This window comes from Drosophila subpulchrella, chromosome 2R (assembly GCF_014743375.2).
Source record: "Drosophila subpulchrella strain 33 F10 #4 breed RU33 chromosome 2R, RU_Dsub_v1.1 Primary Assembly, whole genome shotgun sequence".
In the NCBI taxonomy this organism is placed as follows: Eukaryota; Metazoa; Arthropoda; class Insecta; order Diptera; family Drosophilidae; genus Drosophila; species Drosophila subpulchrella.
This window is the reverse complement of record NC_050611.1, coordinates 6,886,078-6,909,503: the sequence shown is the minus strand read 5'-3', so window position 1 is coordinate 6,909,503 and position 23,426 is coordinate 6,886,078. Positions and strand designations below refer to the sequence as shown.

The window sequence follows — 23,426 nt, the reverse complement described above, 5'->3', positions numbered from 1 at the left end:
TCCAGCACTCCGATCGGCGCCTTCATCATTAGTCAAAGACCATGTCGAGAATTGTTTAAATTTCATTAAATTGTGTCATTTTACAAAAATGAACAGACGCAAAGCAAAAACCATCTATAGGAACGGAGTGTGCCCACGCCCACAAGCGAAAGAAAAAATATTCAATCGCTGATTTCATATTTTTTAAGCGAAAACTGGTTACACCCAACAAATCGCTGGAGAACGAAATATCCGCTGCAGATATCTCTGTATATAATTGAATAAATTTCAATAAATACATGCAGAGATACGTCATTTTGTAGCAGGTTGGTGTAAATTGAATTTTCATGCCCAGGGCCCAGAGCAACCGGGGACCACTCATTTGTTTGCTCATTTGTCCCCACGCAGCCAATGTATATAGAGCCCGGCCCAAAATGGAATTGGTGAGCAAGTCAAAAGCGAGTCTATAAAATCTAATACGCACACGAGCAGCCAGCAAGTCCCGCCCACAGATCGCCGCTATATGGACGACTATATAAAATATAAGTGCCTAATAAAACCCGAGAGAGTCGGGCTTAAGAGAACCCCGAAGAGTGCGGCTCAAAGGTGCAAGCGGATCGGCTGTATATAGCCTCTCTATCGCACCCATCGCCTCAAGTTCCGATCGTACTCTTAAGTCCCCACAGAACTGGTTTCTTCTCAGTTTTCTCCAGCTCAAGACTCAAGAGTCCCGACCGCTGGGGTTACGTTTTCAGTCTGTGAGCAACTGCGTGACCTGCACGACGATCGAGGAGCGATCTTTGGCTCTTTTGCTTGAGCGATTGAAAGACGTGAAAAGTGTGATCAATCAAAGGAAAAACTGGGAAAGTGTGTGAAGAAAATTAATAAAAGAACATTACAAGATGGTGACTTGAATACTTGAGTCAGGATCACACAGTGATCATGGCTGTTTGCAAAGAGATAAGGAAGAAATTTATTCGATTGGCTGACACTTGATTATGGGTAAGTGAAAAATATTACGTTTATTGCTTAGTCGAATTGTGAAATAGTGGAGGTCATCAATTTATTCATTCATGGGTAGCTAAATATAGCTTTGTAAATGTTTGAATATTCAAGATTTTTCTTATATGTAACAAATTTTTAAGCTGATATATTTTTAAAATAAATAATTCTCACAGTACTTATGAGGGGTAGATAAAAAAACAGTCAGTCCATTCAAGTGAAAAGGTTTATCACTTTTTTGAAGATATATACATAGCCTAAAAAGGATTTTTCTATATTTTCTTTAGATGCTCATAAGAATGAATGAATTAAAAATCTTATTAATTTATGTTTTGGGACCTTATTTTGCCATAGGAAATTTATAAAAACAACCGTCAAAAGAAATGTCTCTATTTTGTTGAATTTTGTTAGCCTGTAAAAATTGATTATTACCATCCTATACAGAATGAAAATTGGTACTTCCAATGACAAGAAATCGTTTTAAAATTCTTAAAATTTTTAATTTCTAGACTTTTACTTCTTTATTGATTTCGTAAAGCTCTGGTAAATGTTTCTAGACCCTGGGCTACCATTTAAGATACTTTCGGTGTGCTAGATCACTTTATGACCCCTTCTAGGCCGTGATAAGTGAAGGCGGCAGAATAATGCCCGACTATTCGAACAGCTGCGATGCACCGCTAAGATAAGCCACTCAGCGAACTGCAAACGGCAAACAGTAGCCCAGCAGGCCGACAACTCAATCACGGGCCTACAATCACACAATCACCCCTGCCGACTTTGCCCAGTTAGAGGCCTCGGATCGGAGTCTTAGCCTGGTCAGAGAGCTGGCCATAAGGGGGTTGGGGCTCTGTTTGTGGCTTGTGGGCCCGCCACATCGGCGTCCACATTTCATAAATCAGCATGAGCAGAGGGAAATGGAAATGGAAATGTGTTCGCCTTCGGAGAGCCGGCTAGTGAAAACCGCCTGCTGCGAGTCCTGGCTATTTATTGTATTTTAACAACGTTATAAACGAGCATTTAAGTGGCGAGTGTTGGGATTGCTGTTGGCCCGTTTTGATTTGTGTTAGAATGCAAAATCAAAGACAATAACCAAATATCCCCGGATACTTGGGTACTCGGATACCGACAAAGCAGGCAGTTTCATAATCAGTCGTCGGGACTGGCAGACTTGCAGGCAACTTGGCCGAAAAGCCTATTGGCAACTAGCAGCCGGCAACATGTGGCTTGGCCATAACGCTGTTGTCGTTTGGGCCGGGTCAAATGTCAAGCACATTATTTTTGTATTTACGTATAATAAATATAAAATGCATGATGCATTTTTGATAGATTTTCATGCCAATAAACAAGCTAAACGAACCGCTAGAATGGTGTTTAGGCCAACACCATGGGCCCCATGGAAGACGGGGCCTAAGCGTTCAGTTCCTCCAACTGTTTTGTTACCCCATTGTGTGGGTACATAAATTTCAGACACAAAAAGACCAGGAAGCTGCGTTTTGTGGGTCCTGGGTCTCGGTCTCATATAATTTTGTGTCTATGCAAATGTACGCGCTGCATACGGTTTTGCATTGGCCCGACTTTGGCCTGACTTTGGTCTGATGTTGAAAAATCGACGACGATCGGACGGCCGATCGAGTCTGTCAGTTGAGTCAGGAGTCGGGAGTCGGGGGATGGGGAGTCTGGGAGTTCGGGATTGAGGTTGGAGGATGGAGGACCAACCACGTTGACGTTCCGTTCGCCAAACAATGCCTTGTTGACACTGATGGAAAATCTGCGTGTCACAAATATCAAAAATGCAATCGTTAGAAAGCAGGACGAGCCTCTTCGCATGATGATGGCTCCCATATGATCCCATACCGTCCGATCCAATCTGATCCGTCTGCGGGGCGGAGAAAACTGTCAACTGTCCGTCGGGTTTAGTTATAGATCTTATGACCGATATGCTAATGCCTGATTGCCTGGAAATGCCAAGTAGCCAAAAGTTTTTGTGCGATCAGGAAAGCGAAGTGCAGGCGTCGAAAATCAGTTAGTTAAAAAACAGGCCGAACGGCTCACATAAACTATTTTATAATATTTACCAGCAACAAGTAAATTCATAGTGCTTTAAATAAAATATATTTATAAACATATTTCTAATTTGGCGTAAATATAAAAAATCAAAGAGTCTCTGGTTTAGAAAAATCTGGTTGAAATAATTAAAATAATTATTGAAAATTAACTCCTGAATAACCTAATTTATTTTTATTAAATCTAAGAAACATTTGGTATAACAAGTTTGGTAGAACTCGAAAGTACCATTATTGATGTCTTTAAAATATTTCATTTAATTTCTTTGGTTTTAAAGGTTTTTAAAAACAAATAATGTAAACATATCTTAACAAAATATAGAAGAGGGGAATAATGTCCACCGTATAAAACGTTTTATCTTTTATTTAGATGTACCTTATGTTTAATGATTATATTTTATAAATTTTATTTCAATATTATACAAGCAATTTACCAGATAAGCCATCTTAAACTAGGATTGCACACAAAGAATTGGCGCCAAAGAATCAAATCTAGTTTACTTCAATATATTTGTTAAAATCTTCCTGCTCCATTTCATCCTTTCCCATTTTTTCGATCATCTGCCAAGAGAGCTACTGCTACCCACCAAAGAGCAAAACACCTTTGGCCTAATTGAATGCCAATTTATTGCATTTATAGAGACAATAACAAATTCAGCTCACAAGAAGCTCTTTAAACAAATATGCCAAATGCAATATAGAAAAAAGCCAGGCAAAATGCACCGGGGAGAGTTGGGAAAAAAAAGGCCAACTAAATTACTTAACAAGCCGCTGGGTTTCGATGGTGGACAGGAGCGACGTCTTTCGATGATTTACTTGTGCGTAATAATGCAACGCCCGCAATGTTGGCCTCCTCTCCAGAGGAGATGCGGCTGGAGATGGGGCTTCTCCAGTCTTCAGTGCACAGATCGTACTCCTCCGCCTCGCAAATCGAAGGATGCCTGTGATGGCCAGGTAAATGCATGTGAGAAGAAGTATAACTGGGAATGCGCCTCAATTTAAAATGCGAATTACATTATCTGATCAAATGCATTCTTCAGTGCGCTCCAGGAGGAGCACACACACTCCCCATACTCCGTGCGGACGATCCACTCCACTCCACTTCAGTTCAGTTCACTCCACGCGAGGATCCCCATCATGTGTGTGGAGGCTTTGGAGGCTTCTGTGGACTGTGTGGAGGCTGCACAAATAAATAAATTTTAAAATACAAACAAGTAGCGCGCGCAAAAAGCGCCGAGTGGAAAATTCGTGACAGCAATTGTTGATGAGCAGCGTGTGAACAGCAGCAGCCCCGTGCCCCCTATACCATCCATCCCATATCGTCGATAACTCAAGATCCCAGAACACGGAGAGCACAAAGAATAAAAACAATGTTGTCGGGCAAACGCGTAATATTGAGCGACTAATAGCTGGGGCTTGACTTGAAAGCGAACGACAGCGGATCGGTTGAAAACTAAAGACTGAAAACTGGGCCCGTACACCTCCGCAGTCTAATTAACTCCTACGAGCAGCGGGCCTCAGTTTTTAATTAAGGCGCACACATGCTCGATACTTTTTTATTATGTGTACAAGTATATAACAAGAATCAAACGTATATTAACGTCCAATAACAACAATAACAGCTAAACAATCAACCAGGTCGTGGGCAGCTAAAAGCTAAAAGTACGCCGCAGCTAAGCGGCCAAATCAAACAAAAGAATTGCACAATTACAACGAACCTTAGAAACGGAGGAGTACTTCATTCTTGGGAATAACCAAGAAGTCAAGTGAACTTTTACTTGAGAACTCTACCAGACAAATAATAGATGAGCTCACAAGAAAACACTTAAGCAAAAGGGATGTAAAGGTCGAAAGAAAATATTTACTTTTTATATAAAATGTAGTTTTAAAGGATTTCCATTCAAAGCCATATGGTACCTATAGTTTAGCAACAAAAAGATCACTTTGAAAACGTATGTAACCTTTTTAAACTAGGCATTTATAGTTCAATAACATATTCTAAGACACACCTGCAAATATTTCTTTTTAAATTAAAACGTATTTTCTTGGTGTTATTTTGTAAGGCCTAAAACCCACATAAATAAGGAACCAGAAGACATACATTTTGGAACCGTATAAAACATATTTAAACAAAGTATATAAATATGTACTAATCTTAAATGTTAGGGCTTGTCAATCAAAGAGTATACAAAATGTATACATTTCTTTAAAATGGTTCAATGAGTATAAAACCATTCTTGGAAAGGCAATTGAATAGCGTATTCTAAAAATGTTATGGCTTGTTAGCCGAATAACCTTTGAGAGTAGATATATTAATAAATTTCTTTAAAATGTTTTAAGGTTTCCAAACCGTATAAAACAATTTTGAGCAAGGCATACGCATTTAGTTAAATAACATATTCTAAAAATGTTAGTGCTTGTCAGCCTTTGAGAGTAGATAAACACATAAATTCCTTTTAAATGGTAAACACACCCTGCAGAATACATTTTCAATGAAAATAATATATGGTACCTTTCAATAAATTTTGTTTTTGCGCTAGAATATTTTGGGGTAACTAAAAAGCGTTGAAACATGTTTAATAAATACATTTTCGACGCATATCACATATACTATACGTCCCCGAAATTTCTTGGCTTTTAAAATGAAAATTCTGTCTCTTATCTGGAAGTACGGGCAATCTCCTCCCAAAAATTCCATCTCGAGCAGGGGCAATGAAATGCCGAAGTGCGCAAACTGTGCCAAGCTGGCCTCTGCCCACTCCTCCGGTTGGCCCCTCCTGCTCCTCCTGGTCCCCCTGCTCCACCTCCGATCACCCCCGCCTCCTATAATTCGCGGGACTTTTGGACCAGACGGCGGGACTGATGGACTGACTGACTGTCTGACTGCAGAGACATCAATCTAGAAACGGCAGGCAGAAAGATAGCCGGACAGACAGTCGATTGGCAACTCGTTGAGAGTTGACAATAATGACGATGGGACGTCGTCTTCGTTCGCGATGATAGAAAGTAAAAGAACAGAGGCAGCATCTTGCATTTTAACTGCAATTTTAATGAGACGTGGGAAAAAGAGTGGAGATGCCGGTCTGCTCATTTCGTAATTTGTAAAACTCGCACGTTGCCGGCATTAAGGACATGCAGATTTCTCTCTGTCCTGTCCCCACCATATTGATCAGCATTTATGGCTATATTTTTAGTGGAATGGATGGGGGGGGGGGGGGGGGATCGTTCGAGTTCCCCCTTCTCGACTGCACGAGCAGCAACAAATTAGCACTGACAGGCGGCAAGGAGTGCTCCCGAGACAAAGGACCACCACCACAGGCCAAAAGCCTGGGCATTGTCCACTTGGTGGCACTGGACACTAGGCACCATGTGGCCATTTGGCCATGTGGCATGACCATGATCGGCGGCAACTCCAGCCAATTGGACGCCTAGCGTGAGCTTTCTAGGTGGCATCCTCGGTCCAGCGGACAGCCGATGCTTGTTAAATGTTTGCCGCCAAAGAGAACGGTTCGGAACAAACAAAATGTGTCGGCTCTGGTTGCCACCAGTTCAGTTGTTCGGTTTGTTGCATGTGGCAAGTTGCCGGTGGCCAAAAACATTCGTGAGCGTCATTTGAATGGTGTGATAATTTTTGCGCCTTCGCTTGGCAGCTTTGGCAGTGAATTAATTGCGTGCCACATTATAAATTTCGGGATCCCTTATTAAAGGTTTTTCCCCTACACTCGCGGACAGGAGCACACACTTGTGAATTCTCACACGCCGCAACAGCATCGAGAAATTCCAAAAGTCTTGTGGCATGTTGCAAAGTTGTTGGGTGTTGTTTTCGCCGGACGTGTGGGCATGTCAAGGCGTTGTCGTAAGGCGTAAGTGGCAGCCAAGCCAAAACCAAAATCGAAAAAACCGAACCGTTTGCCCCATGTCAGCTGATTTTTAAAGATCTTACGCAAATATTGCGCATACGCCGGGTGGCAATCATAGGTTTTAGCCGAAAAAGATATTCCTTGCAGCAGAAAGACTGCAAAAGTGAAGAAAGTGGAATTTATTTATCAAGCTTAGAAAAGCTTATCAACAAAAAAGTTAAAATTAAAAAACTGTCTGTAAAGGTACAGAATAAATTTTTTTAATATTTCTCCCAAAGAAAGAAAACTATTTTAATATTTCTTTTAATTCTAAAAACCATGAAAAATGCTCGTGAATTTAAGTATATCACCTCGAAAAAGAAACACATAACTTAGGATCATAAACTTGCATAACATAACAAGTGGGAATTAATCTGCAATTTCCATATTTTTCAAACTGTATAATTGTCCTCTGGTTCATAGCTCAATCACTTCCCAATAAAATGTTTACCATACTTTTTTGTATTCCACTTTTGTCTAATAATGATTTGATGACAATTAATTGAGCTAAAAAACAAATACTTTTTTCTTCAATACCTTATCTTCAGTTGAGAAAGAGCAGATCCTTAAGCTTCGCAATGAAAAATCAACAGGTATTTAATTTTACAAAAATAGCAATATACTTTTGCTGAGTAGTACAATTAGGCACACTAAATATACGATTTCCTGGGCTTTTCCTAGTCGGGTACGTATACATATGAAATTACCATACGCAACCCCTGATTCGTAGCTCCCACAACAACAACAATCGCCAAACCGACAGATACGATAATTCTGTGTCTCTTTCTAAAAGCACAAAATTTGCATATCAAACGCAGCAGAAAAACAACCAAAAAGCAGGCAAAACAGACGCCGCGCAGTCGCCTTTCATAACAACAACAGCAAAAACAATAACAACTAAGGCACATACAACAACTAAAGCAATAACAACTACAACTACAGACATGTAACTAATGCATAGACAATGTTTTCTTCCACTTTTTTTTTCTCGCTTTTTGCAAAATTTGCGTATTCTGAACGATACGAAATTAAGTAAATTACAATATTGTACGATGATTGTCGTAGTCGAAGTTGTTGTTGCTGCATTTGCTGTGCTATATGCGCTATATGCTATATTTGCGTGAAATTATGATGGCAATCGATTTGGGGACCACACACATCCACAGACATCGAGAAAAAGCGACGATGAAAAATAGCAATAAAACTGGCGATAAAATTATTATTGATTACTCATACGCCGCATGTAACGGGCTAATGAAAACGGGCTAACTGCGATGGGCTTTCTACGAATAATCGATAACGATGACGATGACGCGATCGCCAGTTAGAGATAGCAATAGCCAGCAATTATTTTCGTCATAAGTCAGCCAATGTGGCGACGACTTCTCCTTTCCGCTGCACTCGGCTTTAACCTGAACTCGAGACACGGCTTTCGGCCACCGACGCTGCACCTTAAAAAAATTATTCAAAAGTTGAACAATTTTCAAAGGCCAAACCGATTTTATACCCGTTACTCGTACAGTAAAAATAAAATGTAAAAGTGAAAATGGGTTTCTATTCTTATTATCAATACCCATCTAAGTGCCAACAAATTTTTAAATCGGACCATTAGGTGGTCAAGATATAAGCAAATAAAGAAAGAGGCGGTAGGTGGAAACAGCAGATTTGCTGCATGCATATCTTCATCTCTTTCGCACTCCCTCTATCTGATAATCGAGGCCATCGAATAAATCGTTTTGCCTTATTTATGATTGAAATGTTGATGAAAAATCATTTTTAGAAAAGCAATACACAAAAATTCATTAAAAACAATTTTTATTTTCCAAGCACTTTCTTTTTTAAGCCTTAAAATGTAAGAATTCAACAAGCCCTAGAATATCTTTCTTCTTTCTTTCTATCTACTTGTTGTGTGTCGATTTAGTAGCCTCATGGTTAAGTTAGTAGAACTTATTCAATCTAGCAGTGGACCTAGGTTCAATTCCACCTGCGGATTTATAGAAACATGACGTGAGGTTTATATTTCATTTTTTAACATGAGTATTGCTCGAAGAACTTTTCCACTTTTAGAGACTTGGAACTGGATCACAACTACCCCTTTCCCAAAATAAAACTTATAAATTGTAGACCATTTTTTTCGAGTGCACTGATGTTGTTGCGCTGGTTTTTTTCGCGCTCACTCGCCTGTGTGAGTCTGCTCAGCCCGCGTACATATATATAATTGTTGCGCTTCGCACACAAGCTTCCAAATAAGGGACGGCACATGTGAGCTGAGGAAGCTATAACTATCGCTGCAGGCTACGCAAATCGGTGGCGTTTCCACTTTCGCATAGATTTCGAGGGAAACCAACGCCTGCCGTCGATTTGAAGTTCAGCCCGTTGATGCAAGCGTCACAAAAGTGGTGCAGTTGTGCCAGGTGGTTGACAAGTCGCCGTCGCCGGTGGCTTTGCTGCCCCGAAAAGCGATCGCCGATCGATGGCGGCGGATGGTGGACGTGGATGTGGATGGTGGCGACCAGGAGTCGGCTGTCGTGCAACATATGGCAGCGATGACAACGCATGTTAACAGCTTTTTAAAGTCGTTGCAACACATCTGGCCGGGCAAAACGGCAAGAACAATAACACAATTCCCAGGCCGATAAGCCCACCGAATCGATGTTAATGTATATGTACGATGTTTATGTGTATCTTTAACCCCGCGTGCCACAAAGGATGCCAAATTTGGCTGCAATCCGATATGAAATGTCCCAAAACTGCAGACAGGAAATCTCACGCGTGCCACCATCGCGGCAACAGCGGCAACATCGGCTCACTGGAGCGGATGGAGTTGGAGATGGAGATGGAGATGGAGTATATTATCCAAAAATGCGGTCTGGCGTGCCTTTGAATTAAGGTATCGATTTAGCCTGCGGTCGTTTGGTCATCCCAGTCCGTCAGTTCAGTTCAGTTCGGTTCAGTCATTTTCATTCATTGTTGGCGCGCGCTCATTGTTGGTGTGAAATTTAGCACAACAGCAACATCGGCCACTGCAGCAGCAGCAGCAACATCGGCACACAGCAGCAACATCGCAACATCGCAACAAGTGGCTCTGCGGTTGCAATGAATCCGCATAACAGACATACAACAAACAGACGGACTGAGACTCTTAAAATGCGGCAAAATATTTCTTACTCGGCCACTTTAGCTGCCAGCTTTAAAAATACTTTTTAAATGCGCCGAAGCATGAAGTCAGCCCAGCTTTCAACGGATACGCACAGGATCAAGTGTTATAAATGTTAATTCGCAAATAATTGCAGCGAAGGCTTCGAAAAAAGCCTCGTTGTCTGGGATGGCTTAATCGCTGCCAATCAGACGATGAAACTAAGGTTGCGAATTACTTTACCCAGAGTTTAATTGAAAATTTATGGCACTTTCATTAGCGCCCAGGGGATATTGTATGGTAGTACTAGGTTCTGCACCATCTTTCAAGTTTGAGAAGCGTAGAAAATATATATGATTATATATATGTATCATAAAATTTGTGTGGATTTCAACATTTGATTTTATTGTGGGCAGGAAATGAGCTGAACATCGATTGTTGTTAACTTTTGTTAACCGTGCGGACTGTGGGTAGAGTCGGCTTTTGCCCCGTTTCATGTGGGAAGTCCGCGTGTGCTTCATTATATAATGAATTGGAATTGGAATTGGAACTGGGAGATGGGAGATGGGCACAATCACTATAGCACGTAGCAATCGCGAGCAAAACAAACCAGCCAGCTCAAAGTTTTGCCCAGAATTTATGACAACACATGTGTTTTCCACTTTTAAAGTACAGTTTGCCTGGAGTTCGTTTTACGGAACTTGCTATCAATTCAGATGTGCAAAAAGGTGGAGCAGGAGCAAAGTTTATAATCATTCAAGAAAGTTTGGTCAATATATGTCAACTCTTTATTGGTTTGTTATTTGGAAAATCTTTGAAAACCATTAGTTAAACAAACAACTAGAAGCGGAATTCTGGAATGGGTACATGAGGATAGAAAATCATTTTTATGAATTTACTAAGTTTTTTATTACATTTTCAAGAAAAGAAAACATTTTTAGGAGAAATATCGAAAGTGAAATTTTATAGATATTTTATTATTATCCAGTAACATATTTTGTGAAAAATTGTCATATGATTTGTATGGAAACGAATGATAGTGACTAATTTAAATTTAATTAACAACCATCGATTCAAAATTTCGAGAGGTATCAAGAAAATAATTTTGATCTTCAAAAACATATAGCTATAATGCGTTTTCTCCTAGTTAATTTCTAGTTTCCATATCCCAACCTTTCCTGGCACAATTAGACAAACGTCTTCATAGATAAATCCACACACTATGAGGCAACCAGACTCGAGAAAAGAATCATTCCCAGCCATAAATTGGTCAGTGAAGCGGAGCTGCCTTTGCCTATATAAGTAGCTATAAAGCGGGGAGCGGTACGGCGAAAAGGCCATAAGTTTCCTCCAAATCGCTGCCTCCGCCACGCTCCACTGAATGGGCGTTGCATTGGGCGTGGCTCGGCGGCGCTAGAAGAGCCATGGAAAAAGGGGCGGGGGGCGGGGCAGGGAGGGAAGGTCGCAGAGATTTCGACGTGGATAGCCAAGAATTTTGATTAACTTGGAAAATCATTGGAGTAAGTCGGAGGGGCTTGGGATTGGGAAAGAAACCACTGAGGCAGATAGACTCCAAAGCGCACAATGTACGCATTATTTGTTTGCATTGCGGCCCAATAATTGCTTAACTAAATGTGAGTCCTGCTGAAAGGCCAAAAGCGCCTCGTTAAGGTCTCAGTCTGGCTTTTAAATAATCACAATGAAAGCAACAGGGCCAAAAGCAAGACAGGCCAACTCGCAAAAAAAAAAAAAAAAACAGAGGGGGGAAAAAAAACAAAACCAAAACAATACAAAGAAATACGAAACGAAAGAAAAGAAAAAACGCTCACAAATTGTCATTTCTTAACCTTTTCAGATTGCGAAGGCGGCGGCAGCGGCGCAGAAGCAGAAGCACCAGGAGTCGGAGGTTCCAAGTTGCCAATGGCCAGTGGCCAAGTGGCCAAGTATCCAAGTAGCCGAGTCGCCAGAAGTTGCCGACTCACAATGTGTGTGCGCAAAGGCTTTAAGAAATGCCGAATTCCAGAAGCTGCAGTACAATCAGTTGAATTAAAAAACGAGCGCACAGACAGAGGACGACGGCTGGATGGGATTCGGATTCGGATTGGGGACGGGGATGGGGATGGGGATGGAGATGGGGTTCCTGGGGGCTCTGGAGGATCGCCGGCGATATCATCGCGTGGTGAGCCCGCGCTCACTAGGAAATTAAGAGGACATTGTGGCGGCATGCGGTTAGAACTCGCTGCGGCGGCTTAAACACAAAATCCGCAGAGGAGATTCCTTGGGTTCCTGCGTTGTTGGTGGCTTTTGGACAGCTGGACGCTGGCTGACAGAGGTCGCCCTCGTACGTAATCGACGAGCATTGCAAATGCTTTTGTCCTCCGCCTGCGTCTTGTGCTGCGCACGTGGCCATGTTGCAGCCGCAGCAGCAGCAGCAGCAACTTGCAACAGCAGCAACATCAGCAGCAGCAACAGCAGCAACAGCCAAACAGCAAATCATTGAAATGTCGTTAGAGGCTCGAGCGGCACGCAGCTTCGATAGTCAGCGAAACCGCAAAATGCTTTTAATTTCTCAAACTGATATGCACCCGTGCTCCCACTGCCGTGGAGGAAAAGCTGGGCCAGAGGTTCAGTTTGGCTTGTTTCTTTTAGATTTTGCCTGCTGGTAAAGACCAATGATGAGGTACTAAGAGGGTAGGGATCAGAACATTTGTTTTGATCAGAAAACTTGACAAACTCAACAATGAACTCAAGGATTTTCCATAGAATACTACAATTTTAATGCTTTATCAGGAAGTAACGAGTTAAAATAAGAGTATCCCATAAAAAGAATTGAGTTTTGAAGTGAAATGTACCATAGTTATTTTCCTTGGATAGCCAATTACAGTCTAGTAAAATCAGATCATTTTTTAAGAAGTTTTAGCTTAATGGCTGAAGAAAATCTATCAAGTTGGAGAAAATGAAAATATTAAGTTTGGAGTAAGATGACAATAAAATAATCCATTTACAATGAGAATTTATAAGAGTTGTAAGTAAAATGTGTTCCACAAAACTACTGTAAATTCCAATAACATAATATTATAATGATATCTCTTAAGTCATGTCAACGCCAGGCAACGCAAATTAAATTTTGAAATAAATACGAAATCATAAAAGCCAACAAACTTGCACCTTTTTTATTGGTTGGGCTTCGTGGGCGGCTCAGATGTTTAGATGATGATGCGCAGGTGAGCGACCATAGAAGGCAATCTATGTAGCCAGACACCCGCGCAGACTGATGGATCGTACTCTCGATGGGAGCCAGATATATATAGCCAAGTATACATATATAATGTGAGCCAGCAAATGTTGGCAAACAGCACAGCGAACAGCCCACTGCAAGTCGGCAATTAACCTTGGCTGGACAAAGAGTTGGCGGCGGTAGAACGACCTACAGCAGCAGCGGTTCGAGTTATGGATTTTATTTTATCAGTCAGCTGGCAGTCAGCTACCAGCAACGGTTACACAGGAAATAAATTCGACTTGAAGTCACTCAAATAATATAAAATATTTTTGCTGAAGTGCAAGTATCTTTTCATCACATCTTTAAAACAGGTAGCTGAGGCAATACCTTTGTTCGGTAGTAAATATTTTGTGTAACCCTCAAAAGATACCAAAGATATGAATGGTCTTAGCTGAATATTTCCCTTCATTTTCAGTTACATATTAGCATTTTTCTGCCTGTGTAGAGCAACAACTGATGACCTGAGCCGGCGTTGGTGTCACACCCACAACATTTTGGCTTTCATTCATCGGCCCATGCTGAATGGAAAAACTGAGTTGAGTTTTCGGATGGGGATGGGGCAGCAAGAGGGGCTGAGTCGAGCGGATTGGGGCGGGGATCGTGGCACACGTCATCGGGGCAGCCAAGAGGCCAGTAGTGCCTACGCCAAAGCTTTTGGCATTGAAAAGTACGAGCCACAAACGCGATTTGCATGCCAAGTCGAAAGGCGAGAGAAAACCGAGGGGAACTCACTCACTGACTGACTGTTGGTGCATGACGAGATTCAATGGTGGCTCTGATCGATTTATGAACTCGTCGCCAGCATTGTTGTCATGACGTCACAAGCCCCCGCGGCCAAAAAACTCTTTTATTCGGGGTCGGGTCTCTATGGGGCGAAGCGGAAGCTCTTTGCAACATCGAAAGGAAAACAGAAACACACAGATATATCGAAATCACAAATTCATTCATGGAGAGCCGACCCACTCGCCAGTTTTGGAATTATTAGTGACTAGTGTGTAGGCTAGAAACTAGAAACTTTGGGTTCGGGCTTATCGCGGTGCTCTTAACCTTGCTCTTGAAACAGCTGGAAATATGTTTGGGTTCTCCGGTTTTTTTTTTTGTATCGTTTTCCTTTTTATTATTTTATAATATTGCGCTAAATAATATATATATTTATATTTCTTTTGTATAGATACTATTTTGTGGTTGTTTTTTAAACATATTTTTTGATGGCTTATTCGGTAAATTGCTTTAGGGTTATTCGATTTACGTCTTTTGTTTTGCTTCGGCGCAGTGCACGATCTATTAAATAATAAATTTAACTAGTATTAAAGAAATTACTCGGCCTTCTGTTTGACAGAAAATGTGTGTTTCGGTAATTAAATTATGTGTGCTCGTCGAGTATTCTCTTTAACGGAGTAAAAATTAAGTAATAAATTAAATGTAAATTGCCTTTGATGTGAGCGAACTTGCTTTGAGCTGTTTTTTAATTTGGTATTTAAATTTAGATGTACAATAAATATTAGTAGAAAGAGCGAAAACAAGCAAACAGCTCAAAGGTGAGTAAGTAGCGGTTATGTTGCACGGAATAATAATTTGGAACTGGGAACTTGGCACTCATTTTGAGCGATTCGTCATGCAACATCCAATTAGTAGGTGTCAATAAAAGCCAATTGGATCGATCAAATAAACATAACTATAGAGTGGTAAATACTACTAACATTAAGCTAAACGAACCCGGAAAATACGCTTAAACTTTACGGAGCACGCTCATCACACACGCATCATCACACTCTCTCACACTCAGGAAAATGGGAAATGGAAAACGGCCGCCGGCGCATTCGACATTTGTTTCATATTTATTTGCTATCAACTTGTTTTAACTAAGTTTCGTAAACGCACTGGAGCTGTTTACCCTTTAGACTCTGTACAGCAAATCTTTACGGAAAGTTTCCATCTAGTTGTGTATGGTATTGCACTTATGGCTTAAAGTTTTAACTTTAAAGGACTAACTAAAGCAGTCTCGGCTGTGTCTCGATGTGTCTCTAGTGGTTTTATAGAATGGCACTGGATTGGAAGCTGCAGCTGATGCACAATTGATCTATTGCTATGGGATGTGTGGGTTGTGGGGCGTACGATGTACTTGGGAGGAGCTGTAGCTTTGCTATGGCACAGTCGCCTTTAAGTAAGAGTCTTGACTAGTATACAAAAAAAATGTAAATTACACAATTACAATTAATAAAAAACACAAAACACTGCGATCTGCGATAAACAAGAACAAAACGAGCGGCGAGATCGTATTGGCCATGGATCCGAAATACGAAATACGAGTATCGAAGTTCGATCAAGCCATTTGCTGCACTTTGGATCTGCTAAACATATATAAACTGCTGTCTAACTAACTGGCTTGGTTTTTCTGCGGGAAAACGTCGAGGTTTGGTGTCTTGGTAAAACAGAGTTTCTACCCAATAAAGCGATAAAGAATATTGTGGGGGTTCTATACTTTTTTTGCGGACCTATGGAACTTTGTTACTTGCTTCTAGTGGCTTTACTTTCATAGTCTTATTTTGATGCTTATATTTTTTTTTACTTTAGAAAGTGAATTTAAAATAAGTGTAAATATAAAAAGAATGCAATTTGTATGAATCTAAAGTGAGTTCTAAGAATTATAAGCTCTAGGCACCACAGAAATTAATTTGGAATTTAAATCTGAAGCAAAAATCAGTAATTTGTAATGAATACAAGATTCTGTGAAAGTAAAGACCAGAATACAAGACCTAGCACATTATGGAGTCCTATGAGCCTATCGTAAGTTCAGGAACTGACACTGAAAGCTATAGCCTGGAGGGGATCACCTCCCCCTCCGCTCTCTCCGCACCAACCAAGTCCCGGATATTGCCTAGAGAATCCTGGCCAGAAGCCTAGCGCTGCGCATGCGTGTGCGACATGTGCGAGTGCGTCGAATGCGGCGGCGGCACGTGCGGCACGTGGGCGTGGTGCCCGTGTCCGCCGTATTGGGCGTGGGAAAGGGGCGAGGCCTGGCCACCGCTGTAGCCCGACTGCATCAGGCTCTGCTCGAGGCTGTAGTGCGAGGGCGGCGCCGGCGGGTGACCCAGATGAGCGTGCCCGTGATGGCCGTATATCAATTGTCTTACTTTCGAGTCCTCGTCGGCGATGTTGTAGCTGAGCTCCGTCTCCTCGAATCCGGTGGCCGACATCCGCTGGTCGCCGCCACCGACGCTGGGCGGATCCGGCGAGTTAAGGCAGGTCTGGATGAGCTGCTTGCCCGCCTCCGAGGTGATCATCGGCTGCAGCTTGCGCGTGGCAAATGTGTACACGTGGCCCGTCTCGCTGGCCACCAGCAGCATCACCTGCGTCCCGGTCAGCGTGGACAGCTCGTAGGCCTGCAAGCAAAGAGGGAGAGCAGAGGATCGTGTTAAGTACTCGATGCTATCGGAATGGGAATCGGAGTCGGTATCGGGTACTTGCGAGCCAACTGGCGAGGCAGACTGGCAAGGCGTGTGTTGCCCGAGCGGCACATAAATTTACCCTACCAACTATGCGATTATGTTGCAGCGATAAGAAGCGTTAAGCGGGACCCCGAATGTGCCGGACTTTAAATTACCAGAGATGGCAGCGTGATCAGGGAAGTTTGGGTTGATATACCAAGTATTCCTAAAGCTAAAACTTAAATGCAATAGTCTAAGCTATAATATTCTTAAAATTTATGCAATATCTTGTAACCAAAAGTGTTGATTTTGCTGTCATGACTATTATTTACTTATTAAAGTATTTAAATTATGTTTCACAAAATAAAATAGTATTGAAATCGAAAGTTTTGACATTATAAGTTACGCGTTTTATCTGTATTTTAAAACCAATATCGATCAAAACAGACTCAAAAACAAAAGGATTTTATCGGATTCAGTTTGGAAGTTTATATTATTTGATGAGCATGGAATTTGTCCTTTAGATTAAGAATATTATATTTAGTAAGTTCCTTATAAGTTATTTTTAAAGACTTTTGTTTTATTTTTCCCTTCAGGAACCCCTCTTGTTTCACAGCTTTTAATGACTTATTAACCCATATCACTTTTATTAGCCCCCCACACAATCGTATGTGTTTTGTAAAACATCCCTAATCTGTAATAAACCCAAGTAGATCACGGCAAGCCCATTTCGTATGTCTACGCCAGAGAAGTCAGTAGGTCCGGACCCTTCATTCCCTTTCATGTTTCTCAGGACGCCCACGCAAAAGACCCGAAAGTCACGCAAGCATCGCGATGGAGCTCCATGGTCGATACTCGCATCACCTCCCCGGACCATGTTTCTGTACATTAGATGGTAGACGGTAGCCTAAGCTGCCTATCAACAGCTCGTAATTACTATAAAAGCGATAAAGTCGCTGTCGGTCTGGCGGGCAAAACAGTTTTTGCTACTTTTCCGCCACTTTTGCTGCCGTGAGTCGAAAAACACAGCGCATAAATAACTGGCGGACCAAGAAGCAAAAGCAAACGCTTCGGGAACATTTATTAATATTAATGAAATTGTTGTACACATTGTTGGTCGGATTGCGATGGGGATTGGGTATTGGGTATTGGGGATCGCATAGGATCGTATCGGATCGGATTGGATTGGATGGTTAACCCACTCCATCGGCTGCCAATTTTATGTGTAACATGTGTAAATGCAAACAATTGACACGGTCCGAAAGCGGAATCTGAATCGGATTTCGATTATTCTCGTTCTGATTCCGATTCACATTCTGAATCTGATTCTGAGTAGGTGTCGATTGTGTGCCTAGGTAGCTGCCCGCGTATCCGCGAACAGGCCAACAATTCATGTCAATTTGAATTTCGAACAAAGACAAAAGGACCCCTTGTGTTGCCCCTTGTGTTGTTGAGGCAACAGCCTGTTGCATGTGGCCAAAAGGCGAGCCGACTTGGAGCCTCTTGGCCCGGCTTTCTGGGGCTTATCTGGGCACAATCTGCCGACGCGGCTGGGGCTTAAGCTTCCGTGCTGGAAGCTGAAGGCTGGAAGCTGGTCCCCCCAAAAACAAACAATTCCCAAGCTCCAGCCCAATCCCAAGCCTCGTGATTTCAATTTAACACCTTTTGGCGGCATTTTGCGCCCGTGTGCCCTTTTAACCATGGCCAATTGTTGGGAACTTGTCGATGGCTTGTTCGATGGCTGTGCATTATGCAGAAGCCAGAAGCGAAAGCCTCGGATCGATGATAATGCGGCCCACGCAATTAGGCTGGCCAGCAAATGAGATCACTTCTGGACATTAGCTCACTTTTCACTCTTGTCGCCTTTTTTGGCCCCACTGCCACCCACGCGAAAAAGCGTCCCCAGATCGTCTTGGCCAGATCGAAATGACCAAAATTGGCCAGTGGAAAGCATGCCAACAGGTTGGCGCGACCACTCTCTGGGCCAAGTTCATTGGCCGCAATTTGTTGGCCGGTAGGGTTGGTGGATGGCGTATGGCGTATGGAGGATTGCAGATTGCCTTTGCCTGGCTCTGCGCTTTTTGCTGCCACCGCTGGTAGCGCCAAGTCGAAATCCCATTGTCTGCCTGTCAACTGTCCGCCGGCTGGACATCGATGAGGGACCGCATCAAAGTCACCAAAATGATATTTTTTTTGGAACGCATATAGAGGCGGCCTTTTGTCCCGGGCGTGCGCCTGTCATAAGTTTCGGCCCCCGAGAACCACAATCTTGGGTGGGGGAACCCACGTCCCAGGGGTCAAATGTTTTGGATACCCTAACCGATGAAGCAATGCCTTTTTTGTATCAAATAACCTTTGCAAAAGTGCTGAACTGGAATAAATCTATCACCTTATGTGTAAACTTGCGGTGCAAGTACAGAATCTAAAACTGCCTCTTAAAAAATTATAAAACAATACCTTTACATAATGAAAACACCCGCAAATTGTAATAAATTATTTACCAAATTAATTGAACTTATTAATATATCTATGAATGAATCTAAGAAGGAATCTATCACTAAGTATATTTTATTGCTTGTTTAATAGTATCTATCTAAAAGTATCTACATATTAAGCACTAGAAAATAATAATAATTTAAATCTGTTCTTCAGTAAAGAAAATCTATTCTTGATATATATATTATTACTTCTAATCCTATTCTGAGTGTACTTAAAGCTTTAAAGTTTAAACTTTTTTTATATTCCCCTTTTGAATTTAAGAGCTCGTACGTTTTTGTTTCGACGGCCTGCTTGGGTCAAATATTTCATAAGATTTTGTGTCTTGGGCAAAGATCGTGCTGAGATCGTGATTTAGCGCCGCGATGTTGATGCTTTTTTGTCTGATTTTGATCGGGGGCTTGGTTTAGCTAGTGGCCAGGGAAGTCTATTTCAAAAATGTGAAAAATTTCATATGCGGCCCCGCAGATCGATGGAAAGCAGCAGGAGCAAATGCAGTGGCATTATGTAAGTTTGCGTGTGAAAATTGGTCATTTGAAAATGCCAAAGCACTGGCCACATTGCAGCGAGTGGGCCAGAATCCGCAAGGAGCACGCATCAATTGTTTTTGGGGGAGGAGTGGCTGTGGATGTGGATGTGGATGCGGATTGTGGGCTGGCAACTGGTGGGCAGCCTCCTTTGAATGCAATTGCGGCGGCAAATTAACATTTTATGAAGCCGAAAACAAAGGGAAACGCGGAATCGTGGGCTACCGCGCTTACACAACGCCGCCAAAGCCACCAAGCAGTTGGCCTGAACAGACGCGATCTGGCCAAAAAGCAGAGGATCTGCGGCTACTGTTCTAGAGACGAGCGGGAGAACTTCGCGGGCACAGTGGTTGGAGTTCGAATTTAAAAATAAAAAATCATTCAGATATTATCTATTGATATTCTTTTAAAATAATTGCAATATCTTGGAATTAAATATTAAATTGCCTTTTTATGTATTGACCAATATTGTAAAGAAACTTTTAAAATGAGAGGAGTAATATAACTTAAGTTTATATAATCGTACTGCTTGATTTTACATTTATTTTAAATAGGTTTTGAATAAATACGATTATTATATTAAAGTTTCTTAAGATTTTGCGGTGAGTTTTTGATGTTTATGGGAAACGAACCTTTAATTTTAAGTCAGTATAAATATTCTGTTAGGGTGGACCAGGTTGATATGATATGATTCGAATGTTTATAAGAAACAAAATAAATCAATCTCTAATTTGCCGTACGAATCATATCAAGTTTAACTTTTTAAACTCAAATCGCTATTTTCCACAAAAATGTAGGAGATATATAACTTATTAGGATTGATAGCGAACCGTTTTCTTATTATAAAACTACTTCAGTTTTGAGTTCTTATAGACATTTGGCTTCCCTGCAAGGTCGTTTTGATAAGGAAATCAAATTGGATTCCTTAAGGATTCTTTTCCCCAGTATTCCTATGGATTCCCCGCTATCCTCACCACTGTGCCGATGGCCAGATGACGATAAATCCCCGCTCTTTCTGGAGGGAGAACAATGCCAGAGTTCTAAGGGGAACTTTTGGATTCCGTCGCAACCGAATCCCCGAAGCATTTATTAATTGCACATGCGCTGGAAACGTGGCCAAATGTCAACATCCCAATTGCAGCGCCAATCGTGGTTGGGATGGGATGGGGATGGTATAGGAATGGTATAGGGGTACTCCTGCCGATCTTACCTTCTTCATGATGCCCGTTTTGCGCTTGGAGAAGGTCGTGTAGCGACGCAGCTTGTTGTCGATGTATTCCATTTTGATTTTGACACGTCCCTTTGTCTTTTTGCCGTTGGCGGGTGGAGACTTCTTGTTGGGCAGTGGGTTGTAGCTGTCCACGCCATCGTCCACGGCTCCGCTGGCCACGCCATCGAGTCCTTGGAGGGTGAGTCCGCCGGAGGATCGGTGGTGATCCTCGTAGCAATCGCTGCCGGATCGCTTGAGACCCCTCTGTTGTTGCTGCTGGGGATGTTGTTGCTGTTGCTGCTGCTGCTGATGTTGCTGCTGCTGCTGCTGTTGTTGCTGCTGCTGCTGCTGCTGCTGTTGGGAGGCGTGTTGTGGGCTGTGGAGCGTTTGGCACTGGGTGGCAGGGGGTGCTCCGCCGCCGCCGCCAGCGGGATTTGCCCGCTGCATGGGCGGCACACCGCCCATATTCTGGAGCAGGCCACCCGAGGGCGGACGACCCGCCCCGAGGGCGGGATTGCCGTACATATCCGCCGGATCCGCCAGACTCAGCCCAATACTACTCATCGAGTAGTTGAGATTGTAGCGCGAGTCACCTCGCGTCGGATCCATTCTGAGGTAAAAGTTCTCCACCGTGGAGCCGTAGAAATCCAAGGCACCGCGCGCGTCTATTATTGCGTTTGGGCTTTCTGGCCTGTGTGAATATCTACTGAAATCCGGCCGCGGCACACTTTTCCGATCGGATCTCTCTCGCTTTATATTCCAAAAATAAAACTACACAGAAAAACACACAACGCGCGCGTTTCGCTGGCGCTTTTCTTAGGCTTTTTTTTCGCTGCGACGGCGCGTTTCTGGGGCGGTTTTTTGTGGCCGGCTGCCTGGGGGCCAAGTTCTTAGCCCGCAAAACGGTTAGCAACCCGGGTTTTCGGCCAGGAACGCGATTTTTGTTAAGTTTTTAGTGCAACGCCGACGTTTTGCAACACGCACACACGCACACTCGCACACACACACACAGGAGAGTTGACAGCTGACAGTCCTGCAGTGTTGGAATGTGGCGCAAAGCCAGGGATGCAGCGCTCGAGTGTTGCGAAGTGAGGCGGCTTGGCGGCAAATTTGAATTTAATGGCGCAAAGTGGAGTTTTTCTTCGTGGCCAAAGTTTTCTATCCTTTTTATGGCTTTTAGTTTCTGTATGGCTTTTTGTTTTAACTTAAGTATTTATTTTATTGGTTTTAATTTTAGTTTCTTTTTTTCTTTTGTAGTTTTAAAGTTGCTTCCTGATTTGTTAATTTTTTTTAGCATTAATTTAGTTCAAAGTTGATTGAAGTCTTTTTTTTTATTGAGCAGATTTACTAAATTCTTCCGCGCGTTGCAATGTTTTTATGTAGTTTATTTAGTTTTGTTTTATTTGCTGACCGTTTTTGTAGGTTTATCATTGATGTTTTTACTTTCCTTCCTTTATTTCCTTGTGCTGCTTCCTTTGATTGCTGTTGTCTTTTTATGGCCTTTAAAAATAATTAAATTAAAGGTTTAGCTCTTGATGATTTCCTCTTGAGTCTTGTTTTAATTTCCTTTTTTCTTCAAACTTATCGCAAGTCTTTTTGTAAAAAAAATCCTTTTGAATTTGTTTTGATTTCGTTGTTTCCGTGCAGTTATGGGAAATATTTGTGCTTTTGTTTGTTCCGTATGCGTTGCATTTAGTTTGCTTGTTGCTTATTTGTCGCTAGGCACTTGTATGGACTGTTTACTTTATTTGTGGCGATTTTATTGTGGTTCATTCCAAATACGATTCGAAACGATTCGACGGGCTAAACTGAGCTAAACTTGCGATCGATGGCTGGCAACGTTGTTGCTCAGATGGCGTGCAAATACCTAATAAACTTCCACCGACGATGTTCGTTCGATATTCCAAACTTGGGCCGACCGGTTCTCTCTTGCCGTAAGAGACCTATTGCTATCCAGCTCTCTTCGATCGGGGTAAAGAGCATTGGGTATATAGAAAAAACCCCCTTATTTATTCGTTTTTTTCCACCGCTGTCTTTCATTTTGCAGAGGCGGCTGGCTTTATGGCTTAATTAATTAGATGGCCACGCCCCCATATGCATACTCATTCGCTGCGCATGCGCAGTGCGCATAGATCGGGGATTTCGATTTCGGTTTCGGAAAAAAAAACATATAGTACTTTTGGCTCCTCCCCCTTGAATCACTTGGTGATTGTGGGTTTTGTAATTACCTGGCAGCGCCATTTTAACGTGCTTTTCGCTTATCATCTCTGTTAATTTAGTTAATTTGTGATTTTGTAATTTCTTTTTTTTTTTTTGTTTTTTGAGATTTTACAGCCCCGTCTTTTGCGGGCATTTCAAGTCCCCACTGACAATAACAACAAGAACCACAAAAAGCGATACACTTAA

General features: G+C 42.1%; 3 protein-coding genes across 3 annotated transcripts in view; 2 read left to right on the top strand and 1 right to left on the bottom strand.

Moving 5' to 3' along the window:
- The window catches only part of LOC119549978 (serum response factor homolog), a 30,685-nt gene extending 7,820 nt beyond the window's left edge, over positions 1-22,865 (bottom strand). The window contains exons 1-2 of the mRNA XM_037858377.1: positions 21,021-22,865; positions 16,494-16,742 (exon numbers count right to left, since the gene is read on the bottom strand). Coding sequence (XP_037714305.1) covers positions 16,494-16,742; positions 21,021-21,629 — 858 coding nt within the window. The 5' untranslated portion in view covers positions 21,630-22,865. The remainder of the gene's footprint in view (positions 1-16,493; positions 16,743-21,020) is intronic.
- On the top strand, positions 728-13,228 carry LOC119549979. The gene is made up of 2 exons (XM_037858378.1): positions 728-981; positions 11,935-13,228. Exons 1-2 carry the CDS (start codon positions 978-980, stop codon positions 12,330-12,332), a joined length of 402 nt encoding a protein of 133 aa, XP_037714306.1. The 5' UTR covers positions 728-977; the 3' UTR covers positions 12,333-13,228.
- On the top strand, positions 13,290-13,591 carry LOC119549458. The gene is made up of 2 exons (XM_037857558.1): positions 13,290-13,303; positions 13,441-13,591. Exons 1-2 carry the CDS (start codon positions 13,290-13,292, stop codon positions 13,589-13,591), a joined length of 165 nt encoding a protein of 54 aa, XP_037713486.1.
- Positions 22,866-23,426: the final 561 nt, after the last annotated feature.